At 40.8% G+C, this 26,906-nt stretch overlaps 1 protein-coding gene across 17 annotated transcripts in view; it reads right to left on the minus strand.

The window, feature by feature from the left end:
- The window catches only part of LOC100883133 (uncharacterized), a 219,695-nt gene that overhangs the window by 72,010 nt on the left and 120,779 nt on the right, over positions 1-26,906 (minus strand). For 3 of the 17 annotated variants that reach the window (XM_076538087.1, XM_076538083.1, XM_076538077.1), the window contains exon 1: positions 13,830-13,887. The exons of 11 other annotated variants lie outside the window; for them this stretch is intronic. In XM_076538087.1, the coding sequence (XP_076394202.1) occupies positions 13,830-13,872 (43 nt within the window). In that variant the 5' untranslated portion in view covers positions 13,873-13,887. Of the gene's footprint in view, positions 1-13,829; positions 13,888-17,412; positions 18,756-26,906 lie in introns of those variants that run through there. 3 more of the 17 variants (XM_076538078.1, XM_076538070.1, XM_076538068.1) reach the window with 2 other exon arrangements.

The raw sequence follows: 26,906 nt of genomic DNA on the forward strand, positions 1-26,906 counted from the left end.
TTCGGATCCCTGGACGGATTACCGGGGGATGGCGAGGATTCGAAGGCATATATAAGAGGAGTATCATCCTTTCCGAGGATCTTGTCGCCACAAGTGCGAAGGACCCTTATCAGAGATACTCCTCAAAGCTGAGACCCGCTACAAGCTTTGTGCGGTCTATTAAAGCTCACTGATCGTGCAAACACTGCTTCTTTCACTTAGAAAAGACTTAAACTCCTAAATAAAGTTCATTTTAGCTTTCAAAATCAACACGAGCACTGCTCTGACCGCAGAACATTTACTGAATTACTAACGAACGAACAAATTATTCGAGTGTGTCTCGGATAAAAGGTTTGATACTCCAATGATGCAACTCAGACGGATATCTGGGTCAGACGGGACCCAACCGCACACACCCATTTAGGGAAACTTCTCGTTAGAGACTGAACAAAAGATACAGGAAATAACCGAGCAACTGTGAAGTGTAATCGAACAAGCAAAAATAAAGAAACATCAGGGGTTTTAATTTAAATACATCGTTGCAATTGTTCCACGGAATATGCGTAAAAAGAATGGCTACATGTGTACAGGAGAATAATAAAACGGGACTCGATATTCCGATAATAACGCGGGCAAATGTTCCTCTTACATTTTCAATTCGTCTGCCAGCGTTTCGATAATATCCGCGCACTTTCGATCGGGAAACGATCGAACTTTTTGGTCCATCGGTACGTGCAACGTCTACGTAGAGAAACGTTCGACTTTCGGTATTCTAAAACCCGATACGCGTATAACGTACTATTTGACGAGCAAAAAACTTGCCTCTTTGGAGAACCGATAAATTCGAAGATTTAGATAGCATTTAATCAAGGCGCTGAATAACGATTGCTCGATTTTATCTTTCGAATTGGAACTCTGGGAATTTTAGGACTTTGGCGTGTTTAGGAGTTTGGAACTTTGAGATTTTAAGATATTTCAGGTTTTGGCTCTGAGGATTTTGGGACTTTGAGACTCCAATCTCTGAAGATTAGAGATTTTAGGACTTTGAGGATTTTTTAATATTTTGGTATCTGGAAAGTTGATTAGGGGGTTTGGGGACTTTGAGATTTTGAGATATTTCACGTTTTGGTGCTCTGAGGATTTTGGGATTTTCAGACTCTAATCTCTGAGGATTAGAGATTTTAGGACTTTAAGGATTTTTAATTTTTTGGTATCTGGAAAGTTGATTTGGAGGTTTGGGAACCTCGGTCTATGAGAAGTAAGGAATTTCCATCCACAATAAATCTGGTGAAGCTAAATTTCCAATACCCTTCGTGCTCGTCACCATAACAAAATGGCGAATAACGAGCCGAGTGATCCTTTTGCGCAAGATCGTTGGTGAAATCGCGTCTGAACGAGGACGTTCGTCGATCCCTCGGCACGTCTCTTCGACTCATCCACATTGCTCCCACGAGTGACATGACCGGAATCCACATACGGTTCTCCCGAAATTCCGGGCGTGTCTGACAGGATAGGCTCTCGACGTCCATTTGGAGAAACCGGAGTAATCGGCGGACCGACACGACGTTCCCCGATCAAGAAATATTCATCTGGGACCATCGATTTCTTTCCTCCATCAGTCCCGAATTTTCGGGACAGTCCTCCATCAATTCCAGTTCCTCCAGTGAACATATTCGCTTTAAAATCTCTAATAAATTAAATAACAGTATGACTCAAATATTCTATACACAATTTCAGTTCCTAAAAGCTGACTGGTTAAATATTAACACTTTGACAAAATCCACCTTTCATAAAGCCTTGAAAAATCTACTTCGTTTCTGAATGAAAAATAAACTAGTCTTTGTTTCATATTTACGTCTTTTTTACGAATACCAAAAGTATTCCTTTTGATATAGGATTGAATCTATATAAATTTTGTACAGCTTTATTGTTCGAGTATGTACTATGTTAAGGTTGCAACTACTTTAATCAGTAAAGCCAAGTATTTATTCCATCCGGCACATGATCAAATAGTTTTGAGAGGTGGTGTAGTTCCACGACGAGAATTCGTACTCGAGAATAATTAGTTTCATCCCTTCCGTTTAAATATTTGCTCGCAAACATCCTCCTTGCCTTATCTCGTCGGTGAAATTATTCTTTCGTGAACTACGAATTTCAAGCTGTAGATTTCTAGGTTAAAGAACTGCCTAACATTGCTGCTTCCATTATCTAAAACAACTGGATCTAACTCGTCTTTTATCATTACTTAGTTTAGCTACGTAACTCACCCTTTATATTATAGAAATTTATAAATATGAAGAACAAATTTATATATACAGTATAAAGAACAAATTCATACATGTAATATGACTACATGTATTTATACACATAAGACAAATAAAAATGAAAACAAAGTAACGATAACATTTTAACGAAACTGACAAGGTAATAGAAGTCCTTTTTCTGCACGAGTGTAATTAGTCACAGGTGATTGATAATTGTTAGATCGTTGAACTACAGAATTTATACCGATCTGAACCTCCGTGGAATAAAAAGTGCTGTCGTAGAGTTTCTTCTAAATTCCACGGAAACCCCATCAAGTGGAAGGTGCTTGAGCTCCAAGCAGCCTGCTCTCGAGCTCCATTGGTGTACGAGGTTAATTATCGGGAATTAATTTCGCTGCTTGTCGAGAAGAAACGACATCGATCAAGAACGCGATCTCCATCGAAGTCTTTCTCGAGTCGCAAGTGGTTCTGATCGTTAGATGAAAAATCGAGGAGCGTGTCACTTAATTCCAACATCCAATCACATTTATGGCTACGATCCACGTATGAGAAACACCTTCATTTTATGATGTATAATCGTCTCATTTCTCTGGCGAATAAATTATAAAGCTTGTACTTATTATTAACATGAACTGGCTTGCAAGCTATAATTTGGTGGAGTTATTTATTTGAATTATATTGTGTGGAGAATATTGATGTCAATTTCATCGAATCATGGTCACATTAATCGAAGGTCGACACAGGAATCTTTGACGTATCATACATGAAAGAACAGAGTTCAGTACTCTGAGTAAAAGTTATATCTTGAGTAAAAATATGGACATAGCATAATTTTGCAGTGTTTTTGTATCGTCAAATTGTTTCAGACTCCCAATGTTCTCAGATGATCAGAAATAATAAGGAGACAAGAGACAGAATTGCAAAAGTAACAGTAGTAAGATAAAGAGAAATCACAGAGGAGGTAACTTATTTTCGAGTTATTGCCTTTACACCGAGCTAATATTGTAAAATAACAGAGATAGGAGCTGATAGTGTTTTCTTTTCCGTACCCCTCTGATCGCAGATTTTGCGATCAAATTCTCCGCTACATCGCTTCGCTTCATCCCGGAATAATCTGATTTAATGCAGCTACTTAAACTCTCTGTAGTGTTCTGTAAAGACTTCAACGTAATTTCCAGCACGCTATATCCGGGATCGCGAACGCACTCTTCTCAGCCATCGATTTCCCATTTCCAGTTATTTCCTTCCATACCCTAATCCTCCTAATTAAAGCTTACGTCCAAACGAATTATCCTTCATATGTTTCCTCGAATTTAATTTCTTAAGCACAATTCGTTATAATTGCACAAAGATGTAAAATATACGGGAAGTGCTCCAATCAAGATTCAAAGGATTTTTTTACTACGTACACACTTTTACCAAAGAGAATATTAAGAGGTCAAAAGACAAAAGCAAAGTCAACCTCTGACACCGTCGACATTTTCGCGAACCCTCGAAAAATCGATTCACAGCAAGAACTCAACATTTGACGCGAGTCATTGCCTTCGAACATCCCCTTGTTGCTACGCTGCTTTCTGAACTCATAAAAAATGCATCCCTTAAAAATATTCACCAGTTACATCGTTTATTTCAAGGTTCCAATCCAATAAATCTTCACATTATCAGATGTTTCATTTTTAATATTAATCTGCAAGTTGTATTTTTAATATCAATCTGCAAGTTGTATTTCTAAAATTAATCTGCAAGTTGTATTTCTAAAATTAATCTGCAAGTTGTATTTCTAAAATTACTCTGCAAGTTGTATTTTTAAAATTAATCTGCAAGTTGTATCTTTAAAATTAATCTGCAAGTTGTGTCTTTAAAATTAATTTGCAAGCTGTATCTTTAAAATTAATCTGCAAGTTGTATTTTTAAAATTAATCTGCAAGTTGTATCTTTCAAATTAATCTGCAAGTTGTATCTTTAAAATTACTCTGCAAGTTGTATTTTTGAAATTAATCTGCAAGTTGTATTTTTAAAATTAATCTGCAAGTTGTATTTTTAAAATTAATCTGCAAGTTATATTTTTAAAATTAATCTGCAAGTTGTATCTTTAAAATTAATCTGCAAGTTGTATTTTTGAAATTAATCTGCAAGTTGTATTTTTAAAATTAATCTGCAAGTTGTATCTTTAAAATTAATCTGCAAGTTGTATTTTTAAAATTAATCTGGCACTTGCATTTTTAAAATATTTACATCTGTAACATTTTCAAACGTCGAATTTTCAAGCAGCCTCTCATTTCGCAAATAAAGAGGTAAAATAAAAATTTGGAAACATTTCAAACTATTTATTCGCGAATGCTCACAAAGATAAAATGTCGAAGTACACGCGTCGGATACAACAAGGGTAGAACGCGTTTTCGAGCGTTGCCACGCGAATCCGAAGCTTGCGCTGATGAAATTGCAGGCAGCCCTCGTTCGACCGTGCAGAGAATGCATCCTATGAACTCGATAAACGAATTTCAGGTAAAAGCACCGCTCGATCCGCCATCTGATCCGTCTACAAGTCGAACGTCTGCATCAGTCTAGTCCCATCGATCTTTCCACCCCCTGTGTGCCGGCGCCGATATTACACGTTCAATTTTTCCGTCGCGACTGCCGCAGAATCGGAGATCATCGATTATGGATCGCGGGGCCAACTTTTGCATTCGGGAAGCCTGATTCCGGGTCGAAATTACCAGCCACCCTTTCTGCAACCCTGCACTTGGACCTCTGACAGCGGGGTTATCATTAATTCCGAAAGATTTCCGCAAAAAGTACTTCGTGTGAAATATCACTTTTTAATATAGAACTTCATTACGTACTCAACTAGTATGTAAACTCTTGTAACTAATACGTCTGTTGAAAATAATTTTCTTTCGGAATAACTTTATCATGATGCACCATAGTTTAATTGTACAAAGAATATATACACTTCTGAATAAAACTATATTAATGAGATTAATATACAAAATTAATATACAAACTTTGGAAGACTAAAACGAAACTCAAAATAACAAAATACTTTACTTTACAACACGAGCAAACTCTTCAACCCTCTCCAAACTGGCTCGATATTCAAAGCCAGTATTTTCCCCGAATTTTGGAAAAAGTGAACATAAACAAAAACTCGTGGAAAACCTGTGGATGGTTCAAAAGCTCGTTGAGTTTTTCGCGAAATGGCCAGGCTGGTTCCGATTAACGATTGTACGTATCCGCTCGTTACCGCAGTCCCTTTATCGAACGGTAGATTTATGTCAAGTGTATCGGAAGACTTTGGCATTTTTATTCGATCGAGATAACGTCGACGCCGCAGCTCCTTTGTTCCGGTAACCGTGGCCGATTCTGCGGACCTGGTCGACAGAGTTATCGAGAGTTATCGAGCTCTTCGCGGGACTACCGAGCCAAGCAGCCTTCGAAAGATAGCTTCGATGTCACGGTTCGATATAGCCGGCCCGTTGGTTCGAGACGATAATTGCATCGTCGAAACGTCTTGCTTTTACCTCCCACCCCTTTGTTATCAGCTCGCTTTTCTTCCTGTTTCCGTTGATTAATTAAAATCCAACGATTCCGTCCGTTGGGGTGCATCGCAATTATTATAAATTGTACGATGCCATCTAATTAATGAACGGGTACAGGGTGCTTTGGAATGATAATTTTATGCGAGGTGCAGCTTGGTAAATGAGGTAAGTAGAAATTGTTAACCCTTTGTAGTGGAAGGTGCTTTTGCTGTGTGTAGAGATGTGACGCGTAGGAAATTAACGCGTTGGAATTTAGAGTGTAGGAATTTAACGCGTAGAGATATAACACGTGGTGCATTTGGCGCATAGAAATTTAACACGTGGAGAATTTGACGCATGGAAGTTTAACGCGTGGTGAATTCGACGCGTAGAAATTTGACACATGGTGAATTTAGCGCGTAGGAATTTAACGCGTAGAAGTATAACACGTGGTGCATTTGGCGCATAGAAATTTAACACGTGGAGAATTTGACGCATAGAAATTTAACGCGTGCTGAATTCTACGCATAGAAATTTCACATATGGTGAATTTAACGCGTAGGTATTCAACGCGTAGGAATTTAACGCATAGAGATATCACACATGGTGTATTTGGCGCATAGAAATTTAACACGTGGAGAATTTGACGCATGGAAATTTAACACGTGGTGAATTTGACGCGTAGAAATTTGACACATGGTGAATTTAACGCGTAGGAATTTAACGCATAGAGATATCACACATGGTGTATTTGGCGCACAGAAATTTAACGCGTGGAGAACTTGACGCATGGAAATTTAACACGTGGCAAATTCGACGCGTAGAAATTTGACACATGGTGAATTTAACGCGTAGGAATTTAGCGCGTAGGAATTTAACGCATAGAGATATAACACGTGGTGTATTTGGAGCATAGAAATTTAGCGCGTGGAGAACTTGACGTATAGAAATTTAACGCGTGCTGAATTCGACGCATAGAAATTTCACATATAGTGAATTTAATGCGTAGGTATTTAACGCGTAGGAATTTAGCGCGTAGAAATTTAACGCATAGAGATATCATGCATGGTGTATTTGGCGCACAGAAATTTAACGCGTGGAGAACTTGACGCATAGAAATTTAACGCGTGGAGAACTTGACGCATAGAAATTTAACGCGTGGAGAACTTGACGCATAGAAATTTAACGTGTGGAGAACTTGACGCACAAAAATTTGACACATGGTGAATTTAACGCGTAGGGTTTTAACGCGTAGGAATTAACGTGTCGTGAATTTAACGCATAGAGATATCACACATGGTGTATTTGGCGCACAGAAAAACATGGTGAATTTGACGCATCGAAATTTAACACAGTGAATTCGACGCACAGAAATTTGACACCTGGTGAATTTAACACATAGGAATTTAACACGTAGGAAATTAACACGCGACGAATTTAATGAGAAATCTAACGCGATCGCCCAGAAATATAACACGTAGCCACACAACAGATAATACCATGACGCAATACATATTAAACAGCAACGATGAGAAAGCAGAAACGATTACCCAAATCCACAGTATCAAAGTAATTATCTCCGTTAAGAGATACCGAAATGCGCAATAGCTATAGCGTAATGAGCTATAGGATCTAGAGCTCGTTAACGTTTCCTCGTTAGGAGTACGGAAGTTAGGCGAAATATCGAGGCCAGCTTCCTCGTCTCGATATCGCGTAAAAAGTAACGTTTATATCGGTGAAACGCAGCCGATGAACGTTTGGACAATTTCGACGGAATTAGTTCCGGTTTCCACGGTTTAATAACCGGAAACCAGCGTCAGCAGAATACGTCTTGCTTAGCTGGAGACTGTCAGCATCTAGCGAAAAAAGACGACCACCACGGAACATCGCTAAATCTACCGCTGGTCCAACGACCTTTTCAGCAGCCACTTGGAACTGTACCAACGGAGACTCGCGAGGAATCGAACAAAAAAATTCTGGGGAAAAATGTTATTACCCTCGCTGGCTTCGTGGTTGGACCGATGGTAACCCTTGCGGAGGTTATTAAACACTCTCTTAATCATATGTTCCTCATTTATTATATGTAGTATCTCATTTTGCTTCAAATCAACGTAAAAGTAGGAACAATTAAATTATTCAGATCTGTACATTTCTTGAAAAATTTCTGAAATTATAACTGTGACATTCGTCGACAAAATTCATACACATATGCACAATCAACAAGTGTTGCATTAATAATATAATATTATTAATAAAATAAATTTCTAAAAAATATACTGTCAAGGGGAGAAATACAAGACATTCTGGAGCAATAGCAAACTTGGGAATATTTTATGCAGATCATGTATTTCGCTTCTTGCAACAGAACTCGGTCACGTTTACGACGAAGAAGACTGTTTTCACGGAAGTGTCGAAGTATTCCGAAACAGGCCTACAGCATTTTGCATGAATGCAATGTACGGAGATTCGCAATCTTGGAGTGTGAGGTTTTATAGTAATTTCCTGTGTCGTTTCGTGAATGAGAGCTATGGCAATATTCTTGACTTGAAAATTGACTTATTGACTGATATGATGAAGACAGCACCACATGTGTTTGATGATGTTTCATATGAGTAATCGTTACTTGTTACATAATTATGAAGTAACGCTAGTTCTAAGGAAGTAATCGATGGACTTATTTGATGTAGATAACAGATTGATTTATTTGATCCAGGTATTAAATAACATTAATCCTAAAGAAGTAATGTACGGATTTATTTGATCTAGTTAGCAGATGGATTTATTCCATCCAGCTATGAAATAACACTAACTCTAAGGAAGTAATGTATGGATTAATTCGCTCCAGGTACCAAATAAATTTATTTGATCCAAGTATCGATGTCAACCCACAAGTTGTCACACGAAGAAGCTAACCCAGATTGTTTAGAAGAGCTACAGCTCCAAATAGTCAGTATAAAAAAATGGCTACCTAGACACCCATATTTGATAGAACAATTGGATCACCAATTAGATCAAAAACAAAGACACTCCACAAACATTTCAAGACATCTGTAGACAATGTCCAATGATCACCTTCCTCACAAGGCGAATATTCGATGAATGAACGAATCAAAGTATCTCTCGTTATAAAGTGAAAACGAATGGTAATTCCTAGGACGATGATTGCTCTGCCGGAATGAGTATTACTCTTATCAGTGTGCGTAGAAGTGAAGCGGAAGTCTAGCTGCAGCCGCCACAAAGCCCGACACAGGGGCGCAACGGTGTAAGTTCATCTTGTTGAATGGAAACGTGGAACAATCCGATGCTTCGTTTGTGCATCTTAATCCGGCCATTGTTAGCGTAGTTGGAATTCGTGAATCGCAAACGAGGACACAATATCTCGCGAGACCCCTTCCGCACTGAATCGCGGCATAAACGGATCAAGAAGATTATCCTGGATCGTCGTTTGGATGGGGTCGGGCTTTTATTTGCCACGCTCATCGAACCTGACTCAGTCATCTACATTCGCCGACAGATCACTGCGTTTCGTTATATTCTATTTTTAGCAATCTCGTTAGTCGAAAGGAAATTTCGTTACTTCTTGCCAGAACAATTTAGGAAATTCTACTTGGGTAATTGAAACTTCGTGATTCGACGACTGTTGACGGTAATCCGTTTAGGTTTGAACGTGGGGTCAAGCGTATTTCACACGCCGGTTTAACCCTCTTCGTCTGAACGCGTTCGTGACAGACAATATCGAGTAATTGTGTTACTCAGAAATCGAGGTTGAGAGGGTGTCCTCTTTCAGAAAAGTCGACGCGTTTAATATCTTAGGTGGAGCACGATATCAAACGTGCGATTTGTCAGGTTATCAAAAAGGCAAGTCGGGGAAAACCTTGATAGAGCAAATATCGATACCATGTTCATATTTACTTTCCCTGCCTGTTCAAAATTAGAATCATGTTGCTGATTAATTCTGTGTACGCTTCAGATAGCAAGATTGTCTAAGGGGTATTCCACCGAACGACTTTATCGATATTTCTTATCTTGACAACGGTTTCCCCGAAATGTTGATTTCGACGTTTCTCTAAACTCGGCAATCACGATCTCACGGAAAACGAGCAGAGACAAGAGTTTCGGCGCTGAAATTCGAACACGGGTCGAGAAAACTTCGCGTCGTTTCATCAGCATGCTCCGTGTTTGGCAAACTTCCCCACCAGCGGGAACAAAGCTATCTCTCCGGGAATAAGAAAAGTAATCACCATTGTGTAACCAGTTTGCAAAACTTTCCGGTTAATGCACCGGTCGATGTAATTTTTCTTTCGATTCGAAAGATCGGACATTAGATATTAATGGAGTTGCGAATGTCGAATATTGCGAGATTATTCTTCGAATATTACGTACTTTAACTTCTACGTCTCTGTAGGACAAATTTAAGTAATAGTTCCACTCTTTAATTTGCTTCAATTTGGTGCTCAAATCGCACCTAACTGACGCACCAGTCTGACGCATTTGATTGACGCACCTGAATGAAGCACTTGACTGATCCACCTGACTGACGCATCTGACTGAAGCACCTGACTGAAGAAACTAACTGATGTATCTGACTGACGCACGTAACTGACGCACCTGAATGAAGCACTTGACTGACGCACCTGACTAAAGCAACTAATCGACGCATCTGACTGACGCACCTGAATGAAGCACTTGACTGATGCACCTAACTGAAGCAACTAATTGACGCATTTGACTGAAGCACCTAACTGACGCACCAGTCTGAAGCACTTGACTGACGCACCAGACTGACGCACCTGACTGAAGAAACTAACTGATGTATCTGACTGACGCACCTAACTGACGCACCTGAATGAAGCACTTGACTGACTGACGCACTTAACTGACGCACCTGACTGAAGCAACTAACTGATGTATCTAACTGACGCACCTGAATGAAGCACTTGACTGACACACTGACTGATGCACTTAACTGACGCACCTGACTAAAGCAACTAACTGACGCACCTAACTAACGCACCTAACTGACGCACCTGAATGAAGCACTTGACTGACACACTAACTGACGCACTTAACTGACGCACCTGAATGAAGCACTTGACTGACACACTGACTGACGCACTTAACTGACGCACCTGACTAAAGCAACTAATCGACGCATCTGACTGACGCACCAGTTTGACGCACCTGACATTAAGTGCCAGTTTGAAGCGTCTAATTGACGCACTGACTGACCGCACCTGAATGTCGCATTGACTGACGCACCTGATTGACGCACCAGACAAGTACATCATAGGTTAAGGACTTAAACATTACATCGAGATTATTCTACCTTATAATAAATATCTTGCTGCAACATACTAAATAGTTAGCCTAGAAAGAAGATACATATACGAGAAAAAATGTTCAGCTTCAGGGATCGAGTTGTAACAAGGTTCCAGAGCGGAGCGAGTTAATATCGCGATCGAAACGACACTCATCGAAAGCTCGTTCATTTCTATGGAAATAGAGGATTCTCGCAGGCAGCGAACGTGTGAAACTCCCGTTGAAAAGTATCGTTCGTTCGATTGACGGCGGGATGTTACGATGATTGACGCGTATCCGCGAGATGAGCTCGGCTGTCTGGCCGCGTCTAACAATTCAACGCGGAAATTTCATCGCGTTACATCGCGGAACTCCGTTAACGTTATATCGCATCTTCCCTGTGATCGCATTATCTACTTGTCGATGCGTAGATCGTTAAAAACTTTACTCGTTGATTTCGCGACAGTAATTTTCCGCGCTGGAAATTTATCTCGAATCGGCGATGAATTATTCAGCGTGAGACCAATGACACGAAATCGTAAGGCGCTGCTTTCCAACGCGTAATATCCGCTCCTGTTTCCCATAAGCTGTGGCAATTCGGTGGTAATCGCCCGGTGTGTCATAACGTCTATACAGATTTCTTATTCGGTTCGTTCAATTTGTATCGAGTCTAGAGGTTAATATCTTGGAGGAGCTACAAATGAACTTTTTCAACCGAGTTCATGGGACACTTAAGAGATATAATGGTTAAATGCTCAGAGACCCGAGATCACTTTAGATCATTAACAGCAATTCCATGCACTGAAAATAAAAATCAAAGCATGACTCATCGATACGTTATCTTAATATCATCCGACCGAGCAAGACAAACATCCAGAACCTTATCAGTGAATTATCAGAAATTAAACAGCACGAATGCGTCAAACGTTCAGCGGAACATTCCTCTTTCTCGTAAAAAGGACAACAGTCTGTTCGTGTTTGGTACAAAGAGATCCGAGTCTTTGCGGCAACTTTGACGGCTGACTGCTCATTAACGCGAAGACCACCCTCAAGGAATTATCGACTAGCTGGCGTACAGCGGGAAGTTTCGTCAGAGAAGTGCCGTCAAATGTTCGACGGGCACGAAATTAATTGCTCGTCACGGACCGTTCCCCTTTTGCCACAACGGGACTCGGGGGATAAAGTGTCAAGGAGGAGGCTTCTTCACGCTCGCGAGATCCTCTCGTCTCATCTTGAGCCCTGGCGCTTGACAAAGTGCATATGAAATATAACGAGAATGCAGGATGCGGCTGCACCAACGTTGCAATTTCGCACGAACGCGTTATTAATCTACCACGGGAGGAACTTGAGATAAATCTTTCGGCTCTGTTGTCACGTTCGCTTTAATTTCCTTAATCGAACGTATTCTTAATTATGTTATGTGGTGGCATCTTCGCCGGGATTAGCTGATCAAGGTTCGGTTTGCTGGGCATGATGTGCGAGATGTGTAGATAGAGATAGTATTGTAGGTTTGTTTTGGATAAGACGCAAGATTTTGATGAACCGAGACTCCAAATTCCCACCCCTCCAAATCCCCATCTCCCCAAATTCCGATCTCTCCAAATTCCCATCTCCCCAAATTCCGATCTCTCCAAATTCCCATCTCTCCAAATTCCCATCTCCCCAAATTCCGATCTCACCAAATTCCCATCTCTCCAAGTTCCCATCTCTCCAAGTCCCCATCTCTCCAAGTCCCCATCTCCCCAAATTTCCATCTCTCCAAATTCCCACCCCTCCAAGTCCCCAACTCCTCAAACTCCCATCTCTCCAAATTCCCACCCCTCCAAGTCCCCATCTTCCCAAATTCCCATCTCTCCAAGTCCCCATCTCTCCAAGTCCCCATCTCCCCAAATTTCCATCTCTCCAAATTCCCACCCCTCCAAGTCCCCATCTCCTCAAATTCCCATCTCTCCAAGTTCCCATCTCCCCAAATTTCCATCTCTCCAAATTCCCACCCCTCCAAGTCCCCAACTCCTCAAACTCCCATCTCTCCAAATTCCCACCCCTCCAAGTCCCCATCTTCCCAAATTCCGATCTCTCCAAATTCCTATCTCTCCAAGTCCCCATCTCACCAAATTCCCATCTCTCCAAATTCCCACCCCTCCGAGTCCTCAACTCCCCAAATTCCCATCTCTCAAAATTCCCACCCTTCCAAATTCCCACCCCTCCAAATCCCCATCTCTCCAAATTCCCACTCCTCCAAGTCCCCATCTCCCCAAATTCCCATCTCTCCAAATTCCCACTCCTCCAAGTCCCCATCTCTCCAAATCCCCCATCTCTCCAAATTCCCATCTCTCCAAATTCCCATCCCTCCAAATCCCCATCTCCCCAAATTTCCACGCCTCCAAATCCCCATCCCCCAAAATTTCCATCTCTCCAAATTCCCACCCCTCCAAATCCCCAGCTCGCCAAATCGCACCCAGAAACAACCCCAAAAACTCGACCCGTCACGCTCGCAAACCAAATAACCCAAATTTCCCTTTCACAGAATTCCAAGCATCCGATTCCCTATTCACACGAGTAATCAAAGTGTCAAGAGATGAACGAGAGCAGTCAAAGGGATAAACGTTTATCTTTCGTCACAACGAACTCCACTCGATCGATCACGCGAGTAAGTTTCGTAATTACCCAATTTCACGGGGGTGTTTAATATTAAACGCGATGACGCGGCGAGGACGTAATGAATTCATTTATCACGGCTGGCTTATCCCGATCGAATTTCTGCTCGTACCTGTGAATCTATACCGTGCGTTTTTCTCTGTAGCGATTACCATAGATAGCCTCTCTTTATAGCCGAGTACTCACCTGAAACAGAAAAAAGGATCATAGTTAGCAAAATATTAGATCAACGTGGCGTGACGCGTTTTATTGTGTGTATAATTATGCGTAAGCATCTTAATAACGTGCTCGTACATTCCGTTCCAGAAAGCGTTTATTAAGCGTTTCGAAGGGCACTAAAAAGGATGTATTTTTCGTGTTAGCTGAACAATCTTGCATACTGACATTTATCAAGTTTTCCTTGAACAAGTTAATTAGCATATTTTAGAAATAAAATAATTAAATATCCGGAAGATATTTTTAAGGTTAATGAATTCACTTGTGTGTAAAGAAAAAATGACCTCAGTAATTACGTATATCTCAAATAAAAAGTTTCTGTATTTTATCGTAATGTACCAGGTGCAAAGGCACGAAATCTTATTAAAGTTCGTGACACTCCTTCGAAGGTACATCTTGACAAGAAACGAATCGAAGTTCCTGTATCATCGACGATAATCAAACACGGAAAGATGCTGGAAGAGCAAGAGGAGTTGGTCGTTTATCAAAGACGCGGACTTTTTAGCGCGTGACATCAGCAGTTCTATTAGTCACGGACCTGACGATGAGTTCTTCTCGTCGTGACGAGCAGCAATTACGCGAGATCTGGAAAGGAAACGACGTCTATCCCGTAAGGGCAAACAATGTCGGGTTAACGTTACTTTCCGAGGAAACCTTTCATTAAGATTTAACGAGAAAAATCCAGCACCGAGCCGTTACCCGTGCAACCTAACCGCATTTCCACCGTCCCTAATTCGAGAGTCCAAATAAATAACTCAGCGTGAACTCCTGGAAATGGTCAGCTAAAAATGGACGTGCGAAATGATCATGGTGTTCAAAAAGCGGCTTTTAAGACTCTTGTGGTTGGTCTTGCTGTTTTAGTACGAGTGACGAGTTTTGATGTTTTAAAATTAAAAAATAAGGGAAGGAAGTTGTGCAGTTTTTAAGTTTCAGAGGATGAAGGGTATGAAGTTTACAAGTTTACTGATTCACTAGTTTCCAAATTTGTCAAATTCCTATCTTTCAATATTCAAGGGTTGAAATTTTCAACTCCTCAATTTCTATATTTCCAAATTTCTAACTTGTCAAGTTCTCTATTCCCCAAATTCCCATCTTTCCAAATTTCCATCTCCCCAAATTCCCATCTCTGCAAATTCCCATCTTTCCAAATTTCCATCTCTCCAAATTCTCATCTCTCCAAATTCCCATTTCCCCAAATTTCCATCTCTCCCAATTTCCATTTCCCCAAATTCCCATCTCTGCAAATTCCCATCTCTCCAAATTCCCATCTCTCCAAATTTCCATCTCCTCAAATTCCTATCTCCCCAAATTCCCATCTTTCCAAATTTCCATCTCCCCAAATTCCCATCTTTCCAAATTTCCATCTCTCCAAATTCCCATCTCCCCAAATTCCCATCTCTCCAAATTTCCATCTCTCCAAATTTCCATCTCCCCAAATTTCCATCTCTCCAATTTTCCATCTCTCCAAATTTCCATCTCCCCAAATTCCCATCTCCTCAAATTCCCATCTCCCCAAATTCCCATCTCTGCAAATTCCCATCTCTCCAAATTCCCATCTCCTCAAATTCCCATCTCTCTAAATTCCAACCCCTCCAAATTCCCATCTCCGCAAATTTCCATCTTTTCAAATTTCCATCTCCTCAAATTCCAATCTCCCCAAATTCCCATCTCTCCAAATTCCCATCTCCTCAAATTCCCATCTTTCCAAATTTCCATCTCCTCAAATTCCCATCTCTCCAAATCCCAACTCCCAAATCCCCAAATTCCCAAATCCACATCTCAGACACCCTACAACTGCAACAAACAAAAAATCTAAAGCAGCCAAAGCCAAATCCCCACTAAAATTAGTTTGTCCCCAGAAATTCCTATCGCTCCATCTGAACCCAGAATTCGCTCCAGGGACAAGTTAAATAAGGTCTAATAGCGTACATTCGTCTTCTTTAAAGAAACGCAGCTACCCGAGAGACGTGCCGCAATTGGGAACATCGAGCAATCCGACCAGGAAAATTACAGGAATATATTTTATTCAAACGACCTGGCAACGTCACACGTTCGTTGTTACCAGGTCGTTTTCGGACGTTGATTTTTGCGCAACGAAATTGTCATTTAAGGTCCCATAGAAAGTACATCGGCATCCTCGTAAGGATGGCAACAGCGATCGTGCAGGGAATAATTTATTGAATCGAACGAAGGATCGATGACGCTTTCGATCACGCCATGTTTTTGCGCCTGAATGAGCAAGTATGCAAAGTCGGCGAAGATCGCGTAAACCTTATTAGCAAATTACGCGAGACTGCGGGGAAATTCGTTTCCACTCCTTAGTTTTCACTGTCGGTGCGTGGAATTTTCTGATACTTTCTCTGCAACGTACACTTCTCTACTATTTTCACGATACACTAGATATACTACATCAACTGTATATACTTTATTATTTAGATATATTTAGATACTTTATTATTTAGATTATTAATTTATTATTAAATATCATATCTCAACGTACTACATTTATTTTATACTCTTTTATTACATTTATAACATAGTAGAATAATTTTACAATTTTTTCTATCTCATCAAATTTCAATTAGAGTTTGGTTAGCAATTATCTGTGCATATAAAATTATGTATAAATGTCCCCAGTATCAGAGATCAAAATTAATAATCTTTTAAGCATACTGCGTTACAGATACGTTTTTTACCGAAGTAAACAGAATCGGAAAATTGTTGCTGCTTTAGGTCACGTTTAATGTACTGTTATCAGTTACGACGATATAAAATACATCGAGCGAGTATCGTGCGCAAAAAACGATGATTATGCACAGTTGACTTCAGTTTATTTCCAGATACATGTGAGGACAATAACAGTGATACGGTTACATGCTATCGCCATGTAACACGTAATATTGATTAGTTAGCTTTTCCGAGTAGCTCTCAATTTACTCAGACTATAAAACCTTTCTATCTGAACTGTGACCTTGACTTAACGTTTTCTCAAGCCTAAACTGAAGGAAAATGCCTGACATAGTATTATCTTGAAATTGCGTTGAAGATGCTCAAAGTTCGTACAGAAAGAAATTTGATAAAACTGGGTACAGTTAACAACTTGTATAATATACTTGTGATAATAGTGTAATAAATTCATACTTCTAGAATTGAATTTTAGATTCTTCTTGAATTTTAGATCAATTTGATCGAAGTTGGAAGGCGAAATGTGCTTAACATCTTAACTTCCTTCAATGATATTAACGTTGCAATAATAATTAGCTAGCTGTGTGACTATCCACAAAATTGTAGGTTAAATTTGACCATGACCACTAAAGTGATCATAAAGTGACTACTGAAACACCTCGCATATTCCAAGTCCTCATCTCGATAAAACACAATGAAATATTAACAAAAGATCGATGGTAACAGCAACAGTAGCGCCAAAATCGCTTCCTTCATTAATATTTAAATGCCCGGCGACAGGATGTGACAAGTACCTTCATGAAAGTGCACCTTTCTATAAGGCCGGTGTCTGTTCTCCAGAGGTAGATCGTGCGGTCCCAAATTCTCCCTCGACAGCGAGCTCACCAGGATCCCCCTAAGAGTCGCGAGGGTGCTGCTCGGTATCTCCCTGTTCATATCGCCGGCTCCCATATCACCCGACCTTCAACCGACATGTCGCAATCGATACACTATCCTTTCGCATGCTTCGGAGATTCCTGGCACGCTTCGACGTCGCGAAGCGACCCGATCTCTCGAGAGTCACCGGTTACAAGCGAAACACGGTGATATAAGGTGTCGGTATTGGAACGGTCGCGTTTATTAGGAATTTCAAGGCGAGATCGCGCGAGGCGGACGATTCTTTTCACCGCGATGCACGCGGACTAGTAACTGGCTTCTTCATCGGCCGTCGACGACCACGAGCGCGCCAAGTTGCGTCACCATGTAAATTTAATCGACTGTTTAACGACTGACGGCTCGAAAGCGAGCTGCAAAGGTCGCGTGTGCGGGCGTAGCTGTACACTCGCGAGCAAGGTAGATCTCTAGGGAGCTTGTAGAACCTGGCTCGTTGCACCGAGGACACAGTTCAAGTTTACAGACGATATAATTCACAACATTTTGTCACATTCCCAGACTGCTTTCAACTCTCTAATTTTCGTATTAAAAATTTGCAAACTTAGTTATCTGGAAATTCAGGAGGTTGGATGATTTGAGTACTTAAGAATGAATCGGGTGATGTGGGCACTCTAACACGTGTGTCAGACAGTCTCTCTAATTTAATGTATTAAAAACTTGCAATCTTAGGTATCTGGAAATTCGGAAGGGCGATATGAGTACTTATTAACGAGATCGTTGATGTAGGTACTCTAACACTTGTCTCAGAAATTTAGACCCAAATAATGGCAATGTAGGAATGTAGACCCAAGATCAAAATCTTCTACACTGTATTCTAAAGCAAAGTCTACTTTGCCCCAAAGTGACTATACATAAACAGGTCCAAAAATCCTTACTAGTAAGCTACGGCTACAAAAATCGATTTAATGGTCACTTTGTGTCACTGAAGAGTACCAATCGATTTAAAGCTACGATTTGTACGCTCCACACGCGAAAACATTGACAGTAACGGTCACTTCACACACGCGCACGCGCACCACACTGCAGCGCACACTCGGAATTTCAAATTTCCCGCTCGATGCTCACAGTAACAATTTGAGAGAACACTTGGACGGATGAAATCGAGAGGATTGGACACTGACACGAGCAATCGATCCAACAGCGGAATCGCGATCGCGGTAACGAACGGACGTCCCAGTGGAACATACTCGACCGTGTGACTGACTTGTTCGAGAAGCCACAGGTCCCTCCTTGCTCGCAAGTCTTTCTTGCTCCTTCCTTGAGCTTCTCCCACTCTTCCGGTCGGTCTGATTCGACGGACACTTGCTGGCTAACGTATACCTTCGACAATGTACCGTATCGCACTTCTGGTTTGTCTACAAGGGGTGGGGCTCGGATTGTTTTCCCTCGCATCGACAACTTCCAGACCTTGCTTATTGGGATGCTTTATTTTCGCCTGCGTTTGGACCTCTAACGAGTACTGTTTCCAAGTAATTAGGAAAGTTTTGGTGGATGGAATTATGGGGTAGAAATTTGCTGGGAACACTACTCGATTTAATGCTTGATGGAAGTACAGCAATTTAGGGTACCTGCTGTCAGAGGTCGAGTTAAATTTATTAGTTGTACACTATTTAGGAATATATTGAATGTTTAGTAAAAATGAAGTTAGAGAAATTTCAGATGAAATGTGTCTGTTGACAGCTGTTTAGTACATCTTTTGTTAGAGAACAAATTAAATGTATTAATCATGGTACACTATTTTAGGAATATACTCAATGTTCAGTAAAAATGAAGCTAGTGAAACTTCAAGTGAAATGTGTCTATTGACAGCTGTTTAGTACATCATTTTTTGTTAGAGAACAAATTAAATGTACTAATCAATGTACTCTATTTTAGTAATATACTCAATGTGCAGTAAAAATGAAGCTAGTGAAACTTCAAGTGAAATATGTCTATTGACAACTATTTAGTACATCATCTTCCATCAGAGAACAAATTAAATATATTAATCATGGTACACTATTTTAGCAACATACTCGATGTTCAGTAAAAATGAAGCTAGTGAAACTTCAAGTGAAATGTGTCTATTGACAGCTGTTTAGTACATCATTTTTTGTTAGAGAACAAATTAAATGTACTAATCAATGTACTCTATTTTAGTAATATACTCAATGTTCAGTAAAAATGAAGCTAGTGAAACTTCAAGTGAAATATGTCTATTGACAACTATTTAGTACATCATCTTCCATCAGAGAACAAATTAAATATATTAATCATTGTACGCTATTTAATAATAAACTAAATGTTCACTAAAAATGAAGCTAGTGAACATTCAGCTGAAATGTGTCTTGGTGACAACTATTTAGTACATCATCTTCTGTCAAAGATCGACTTAAATATATTAATAATTATGAACTAACTCAATATCCAGTAAAAATGAAGCTAGTGAAACTCCAGGTGAAACGTGTTGATAGAAGTGTACAATATATTCTTTTGTGACAGCGATCTCACGTTTTCCCTGACTCTAAAAATATAAAGAACGTCAAATTTGTGAGAGATTTATGAAGAGTGCGAGAAACTACACGCGAAGAAAAGATGACTGATAGACTGCTTTACGGTTCCATGAATAGTAGAAAAATCTTCGGAAATAATTTAAGATGGTATAACATGCAATAACACGATACGCAATTATACTTTGCTTTAGCATTTAAAATTTCCATTATCGTCGAAATACCGTTATTAGCCCGGTGCAGTCAAATTTGAAAGAAATTTAATAACAGCGTATTATTCCGGCAGAGCCACCTTAATTACACGATTCGCGGAGAGTTTCCATAAACGAGTACCATATTGCGACGCAAATAATATTGAGATTCATTGCCGCGTTTAAAAATAGAGAAAAACACAATGTCGATGAATATTCGATATCGAACCGCGATCCATCGGCTCATTATCCACCTGCAGCCTCGTAAGAGGATAAAAAGAGATGACGCAGACGTGCCTCGCCTCGATATTCAAATCGGCCGGATGATTCTCAATGCCGGAGCGTTTCTTGATTACGTGGCGTTCGTCATCGTTTCCCAGATAATGATAACGACACGATACTCGACGTGTAAGCACAAAGAAACGGGTTTTATCGTCGGGGAAACGAGCTATCTCGAACACGCGAAAATCAGCTAATTCGCGTCTCGATCGTGTTTCTCGTTTTTTTCCATCGAGCAACGGTGAAAACGACCTCTTAAAAGGCGATGACGACAATTTTTACGGCGCGCTAGATCTGCGGCGCGTCAGATTTTAGGAGCGTAGGATTTCTGACGCGTTGGGTTTACGGAGTGCTGGATTTGCGACGCGTTGCATCTGCGGTGCGTTGGATCTACGGCCCGTTGAATCTGCGGTGTGTTGAATTTGCAACGCGTCAGATTTTCGAAGCGGTGGGTTTTTAACGCGTTGGATTTACAGTGCGTTGAATTTGCGACGCGTTGAATTTACGGTGCGTTGGATTTGCGGTGCGTTGGATATACGGCGCGTTGAATCTGCGGTGCGTTGAATTTGCGGCGCGTCAGATTTTCGGAGCGCTGAATATTTGACGCATTGGGTTTACAGTGCGTTGAATTTGCGACGCGTTGGATCTACGATGCGTTGAATTTGCGGTGCGTTGAATTTGCAGTGCGTTGAATCTGCGATGCGTTGAATTTGCGGCGCGTCAGATTTTCGGAGCGCTGAATATTTGACGCGTTGAATCTGCGATGCGTTGAATTTGCGACGCGTTGGATCTACGATGCGTTGAATTTGCGGTGCGTTGAATTTGCGGTGCGTTGAATCTGCGGTGCGTTGAATTTGCGGCGCGTCAGATTTTTGACACGATGGATTTTCCACGCTTTAAATTCTCGATGCTTTGAATTGCACCGCGTTAAATTCTCAACGTGTTGGATTCACCACACATTAAATTCTCAGCGCGTTAGATTTGCGGCGCGTTGAATACGCATTAAATTCTTGACGTGTATTTGCGGCGCGTTAGATCAGTAGTACATTAGATTAGTAACGTGTCCGCTTCCCCACTAAATTCACAGCGCATCGAATTCATAGTACCTCGAGTTATATTCTTTTTTTTTCCATCGAGCAACGGTGAAAACAACCCCTTAAAAGGCGACGACAACAATTTCGTTCGCGATAAATCGATGAACCGATCCTCGAAATACCTACGCGGCCACATCGAACAGGCGAGTAACTGGTTTCCGCTCGGTTTTATCCTTTGAACCCGGTGTATCTCCTCGCTTGGTTAAACATCTCGTTGATCGATACTGGCAAAAGAAGCCTGTCGACGATAAAGTAGCATGGAAAAGCGTAACGCTCGATTTAAAAAGCGAAGACTCCTTCCTTCTGTGATTCAGCTCACCGCTAATGGGAAAGTAGCTTCTTCTATCTTCGATGGGATAGGTAATTTGCCGAGCAGTAAAATCGAGAGCGCTCGTTAATTTCGCGGAGCTGTGGCGTTGGTCGACGCGCAGCTTTCAGAATATGAATTATTGTTTAAACGGATAATAATGATGGACACGGTCCATTAAGTATCGTACGCATTTCATGGATCGTTTGCAATAAAGCGAATTACAGAATAATTGCTGGATTATGAACGATTACACTGGCGTACGTTTTTCTTTTCAGAATTTCATTTAGGTGTTTCGACATCTATCAGGTATTTAGAGATACAGAAGTTTGGGTATTTAGGGATATAACAATTTAGGTATTTAGGAATACAGTAGTTTAGGTATTTGGAAATCCAGCAGTTTAGCTATTTAGAGATCCAGAAGTTTGGGTATTTAGGGATACAGCAATTTAGGTATTTGAAGATACAATAGTTTAGGTATTTAGACATCTAGCAGTTTAGCTATCTGGAGATCCAGAAGTTTGGGTATTTAGGGCTGCAGCAATTTAGGTATTTGAAGATACAGTAGTTTAGGTATTTGGAGACCCAGCAGTTTAGCTATTCAGAGATCCAGCAATTTAGCTATTTAGAGATACAGCAATTTAGGTATTTGAAGATCCAGCAATTTAGTTATATAAATATCTAGCAGTTTAGGTGTTTGAAGATGCATCAGCTTAGGTGTTCGAAGATCCAGCAGTTTAGGTACATAAAGATCCACATATTAAAACTTGCAAACTTACAAAGTACACAGAAAATGATTCAATAAACTAATCTTAAAATTTGCAAACTTATAAAGCAAGAAAATAATTGAATAAACTGATCTTAAAATTCACAAATTTAATATAAACTTCAGTACACCTCACAAGAAGTACCCAACCCAGTCCCATACGCAACCCGAGTTCCAGCATTATTTTAAGAAACCCAAGCCCAGTCGCTAGTTACGCCGATGCTAATAACCAAGAGCGTTAATGTGACCTTAAATTCCAAAAATAAAAAGGGAAGTTTCAACTGGGTGTAGTCTAAGTGAAGCTCGTTTTGTCTTGACGTTAAAATGTCACGAACTACGGTACAATTCGAACGAGGTCAGAGACTGCGTTGGGAGAAAAGTCGACTCGATTCAATGGCTGGGTAAATACTGTTCACGCTCGTTGATCCCTATAATTTAAGCCTGATCCCGTTTAAATGGCACTCCCTTCGTTTTGTCTCTGCTATTCTAACGTTGCTGGAATTATAGAGATTTCGAAAAAAGGAATTTCAGGAGAAGGTATTTCTTTCTGGTCGAGATTCGTCATGAATACGAAAGTATTGCAAAATTAATATTTCAGTGTTCGTAATTACGTGATTTTATCTATGCTGGGTCATAAGCATTTTACTGCGTGCATTCATGAAACGTGAGTGTTTTATGACCGTTAACGGTTTTATCGCTCAGCTGAATTCATTGGAAGTCTGACTAGAATATGATACCATTTCTGTTATAAGTCGTAATTTCCCGGTAAAACAATGAACAACAGGTTCAATAGGGACGATACCAAAGCATTAACCTTATGCAGCCTTCTCTTCAACTTTAGAATTAAAAATGAAACTCGTATGTGGTCAGCATGCATGAGGTTAACCGAGTTTTATCTAAATATCCTGCCTCTTTGATATTAAAAGACTATTGCGTAAATTTCAAAAAATAGCCAACGACGATTGAAACCACATACGTGATCTCCACATATGTTATTTTCAAATAAATTAACAGACTCTTTTCTTTTATTGTACCAAAAGACCGTCACGAGTGGAACGTAGTTCATAAAAAGTAATGAAATGAAGTTTAAAAAGCGAGATCCACGATATACAAGCCCGGTATCCAAGTGATATCAGCCGATAATCTCGTCCCACACAGAAGAGCAGTGGCCCGTGAACATCGTAAATCATGCATAAAGCGAAAACGTTTATAGTAGGTAAGCACGTGGGGTCCAGGCTGACTCTGACCCCATAAACAAGAACGGAAGCAAGAGATTCTTTTTCAGCGTGTCGAGTAACCTGTCCCGACGTCTCGCAGGTAAGAACGCAATTTGTAAGGTAAATCGTGACCCTCTGGCAGTAACCAGGTCGAGGAACAGCATCGATTATTCTATATCCTTCTAATTCCAAGAAGATTACCAAGCAATTTCCGGGTTAGTCATTTTCTCCGAGCTTGCTCCATGGAACGGAATCGTTCAGAATGTTTCCTCGGCGGGTTATCGCGAGGCGAACGCGCCGATGCGTGGAAATCTGAAATCATCCGTAAACTCGATTCGACGCTAAATAACGAACCTTGGGAACCGTTTCGACGAATCCGTGACGTCCGTTTCTCTTCAACAACTTGTGAATACTACAGTTTTCACTATTGTCTCCCCATAGATCGCCACGCGTTAGACTTTCGAGCAGTTAAATACACTACAAGATAAATTTGACGCGCGTCAGATTTGCGGTGCGTTAAATTCGACGTGCGTCAGATTTGCGGTGCGTTAAATTCAACGTGCGTCGGATTTGCGGTGCGTTAAATTCGACGTGCGTCAGATTTGGGGTGCGTTAAATTCGACGTGCGTCAGATTTTCGGTATGTTAAATTCGACATGCGTCAAATTTGACGTGCGTCCGATTTGCGGTGCGTCAAATTCGACGTGCGTCAGAGTTGCGGCGCGTCAAACTCTCAATGCGTTAAGTTTACAACGCAATGGATTTCTACACGTAAAATCTCTACGTTGAATTTATTACGCGTCGAACTTACTGTGCGTTGAAATCACGGCGCGTTAGATTAACTACGCGTTAGATTTACTCTGCGTTGAGATCTCAGAGGGTTAGATTTACTGAGCGTTGAGATTAAGCGCGTTAGATTTACTACGCGTTGAAATCACGAAGAATTAGATTTACTGAGCGTTGAGGTTACGACGCGTTAAATTTACCGTGCGTTGAGATCGCGTTAGATTTACTGCGCGTTGAAGTTGCTACATGTTGAAGCCGCAAGCGATAAATTTACTGCACGCTGAATTTACTGCGCGTTGAATTCACAACGCGTTAGGTACAAGTTTAACTTACATTAGATTCACAGCGCGTTGAATTTACGCCGCGTTAAATTTGTAACGCGTTAGATTCCCCGTAAATCCTGAATGGAAACATTAAGAGAGAACCTTACGAAATTAATGATCCTTAGCCACGAATCATAATTACAACCGAAGTTCCAAATGCAAAGTGCAACATGAGAACTCGTATCGTAACGCTGGTAGTTAACGAATTCATAATTGAACGCGATTATGCTACTCTAAGCGGAATTTCAATGGATCGTCGAATGGAACATGATGTTCACGAGCACAGTTAGGTGTAAAACCATGAAAAGAGTAGTAACAGGAAGAGTTTATGGAAAAACGTTGTCAGACTCGTTACAAAGCTACTTACGTAATATTCACTTACTCCAATGATAATGACCATGAAACGAGCCACTAGGAAAACACTGTAGAAGCAAAGAATCTCGTGAAATAATAGAACTAGAGGGAAACGGGTGATTCTGTGTGCGACGGTAAAGCTAAGAAAGTGGTAACTAGCACTTTTTTTTAAAACTGAAAGCTACTTCGAGAAGATGACCCCGTTTTTTGACATTCAACCGGTTAAAGCTGCGGGCGATTCTCTTGAGATGTAAAAATCTTTGGGTAAAAAGAAAATGGAACATGGGACATCTTTTCTGTGACGTTTTTTGTTTGGACACGGCAGTGGTCTACGCGTTATATCCCCATGATCTAGATCTACTGCATGCTAAATTTACTGCGCGTTAAAGTAGTTGCGCGTTAGAACTATAGATGTGAGATTTCGGTGCGTCCGATTTAGCACGCGTTAAATTTGTCATGCGTTGAATTTACGGCGCGTTGGATTTGCGGTGCGTTGGATTTGCGGTGCGTTGGATTTGCAGTGCGTCAAATTTGCGGCGCGTAAAATTTACGGCGCTTTAAATTTGCAACGCGTAGGATTTCTAACGCATTAGAATTGCAACGCGTGGGAGTTGCAGCGAGTGAGAGTTGCGGCGCGTCGAATTTACGGCGCTTTAAATTTGCAACGCGTAGGATTTCTAGCGCATTAGAATTGCAGCGCGTGGGAGTTGCAGCGAGTGAGAGTTGCGGCGCGTGAGAGTTGCGGCGCGTCGAATTTGCGGTGCGTCAAATTTGCGGCGCGTAGAATTTACGGCGCTTTAAATTTGCAGCACGTAGGATTTCTAGTGCATTAGAATTGCAGCGAGTGAGAGTTGCGGCGCGTGAGAGTTGCGGCGCGTCGAATTTGCGGCGCGTCGAATTTGCAGTGCGTCAAATTTGCAGCGCGTAGAATTTACGGCGCTTTAAATTTGCAGCGCGTAGGATTTCTAGCGCATTAGAATTGCAGCGACTGAGAGTTGCGGCGCGTCGAATTTGCGGCGCGTCGAATTTGCAGTGCGTCGAATTTGCGGCGCGTCAAAATTGCAGGACGTCAGATTAACAACACATTAAACTTGCAACGCATCAAATTTGTCGCACATTAAATATCTACGCATACCTTTCCCACGCAGTAGATTCGCCGCACATTGAATTCACCGCGTGTTAACATTCACTACATGTTAGATTCACCGCGTGTTAAATTCCCACGCGTTGTATCTCCACATAATACATTTCTACGTGATAAATTCATGTCCTATGTCCAACTTGTCCTACCCATTATAACCTGAACTACAGAACTTTCTACTTGCGACCCTAATCATAAAAGTATCCGTATGTGCTAGATGACATAATTCAAACGATGAAAATGATGAAACGAGTGATGAAACGATGCAACACCGAGTTTGTTGATCGTACAAATATCGCCGAGTATCATATGACGATCGGCAAAGAAATACGTCGATTTGCATGAAGAATCTTCTTCTGCGGACGAAAGAGGCTGTCTATGGAAACTGGTCCCCGACTCTGCGGCGATC

Source organism: Megachile rotundata, chromosome 12 (assembly GCF_050947335.1).
Source record: "Megachile rotundata isolate GNS110a chromosome 12, iyMegRotu1, whole genome shotgun sequence".
Taxonomy (NCBI): domain Eukaryota; kingdom Metazoa; phylum Arthropoda; class Insecta; order Hymenoptera; family Megachilidae; genus Megachile; species Megachile rotundata.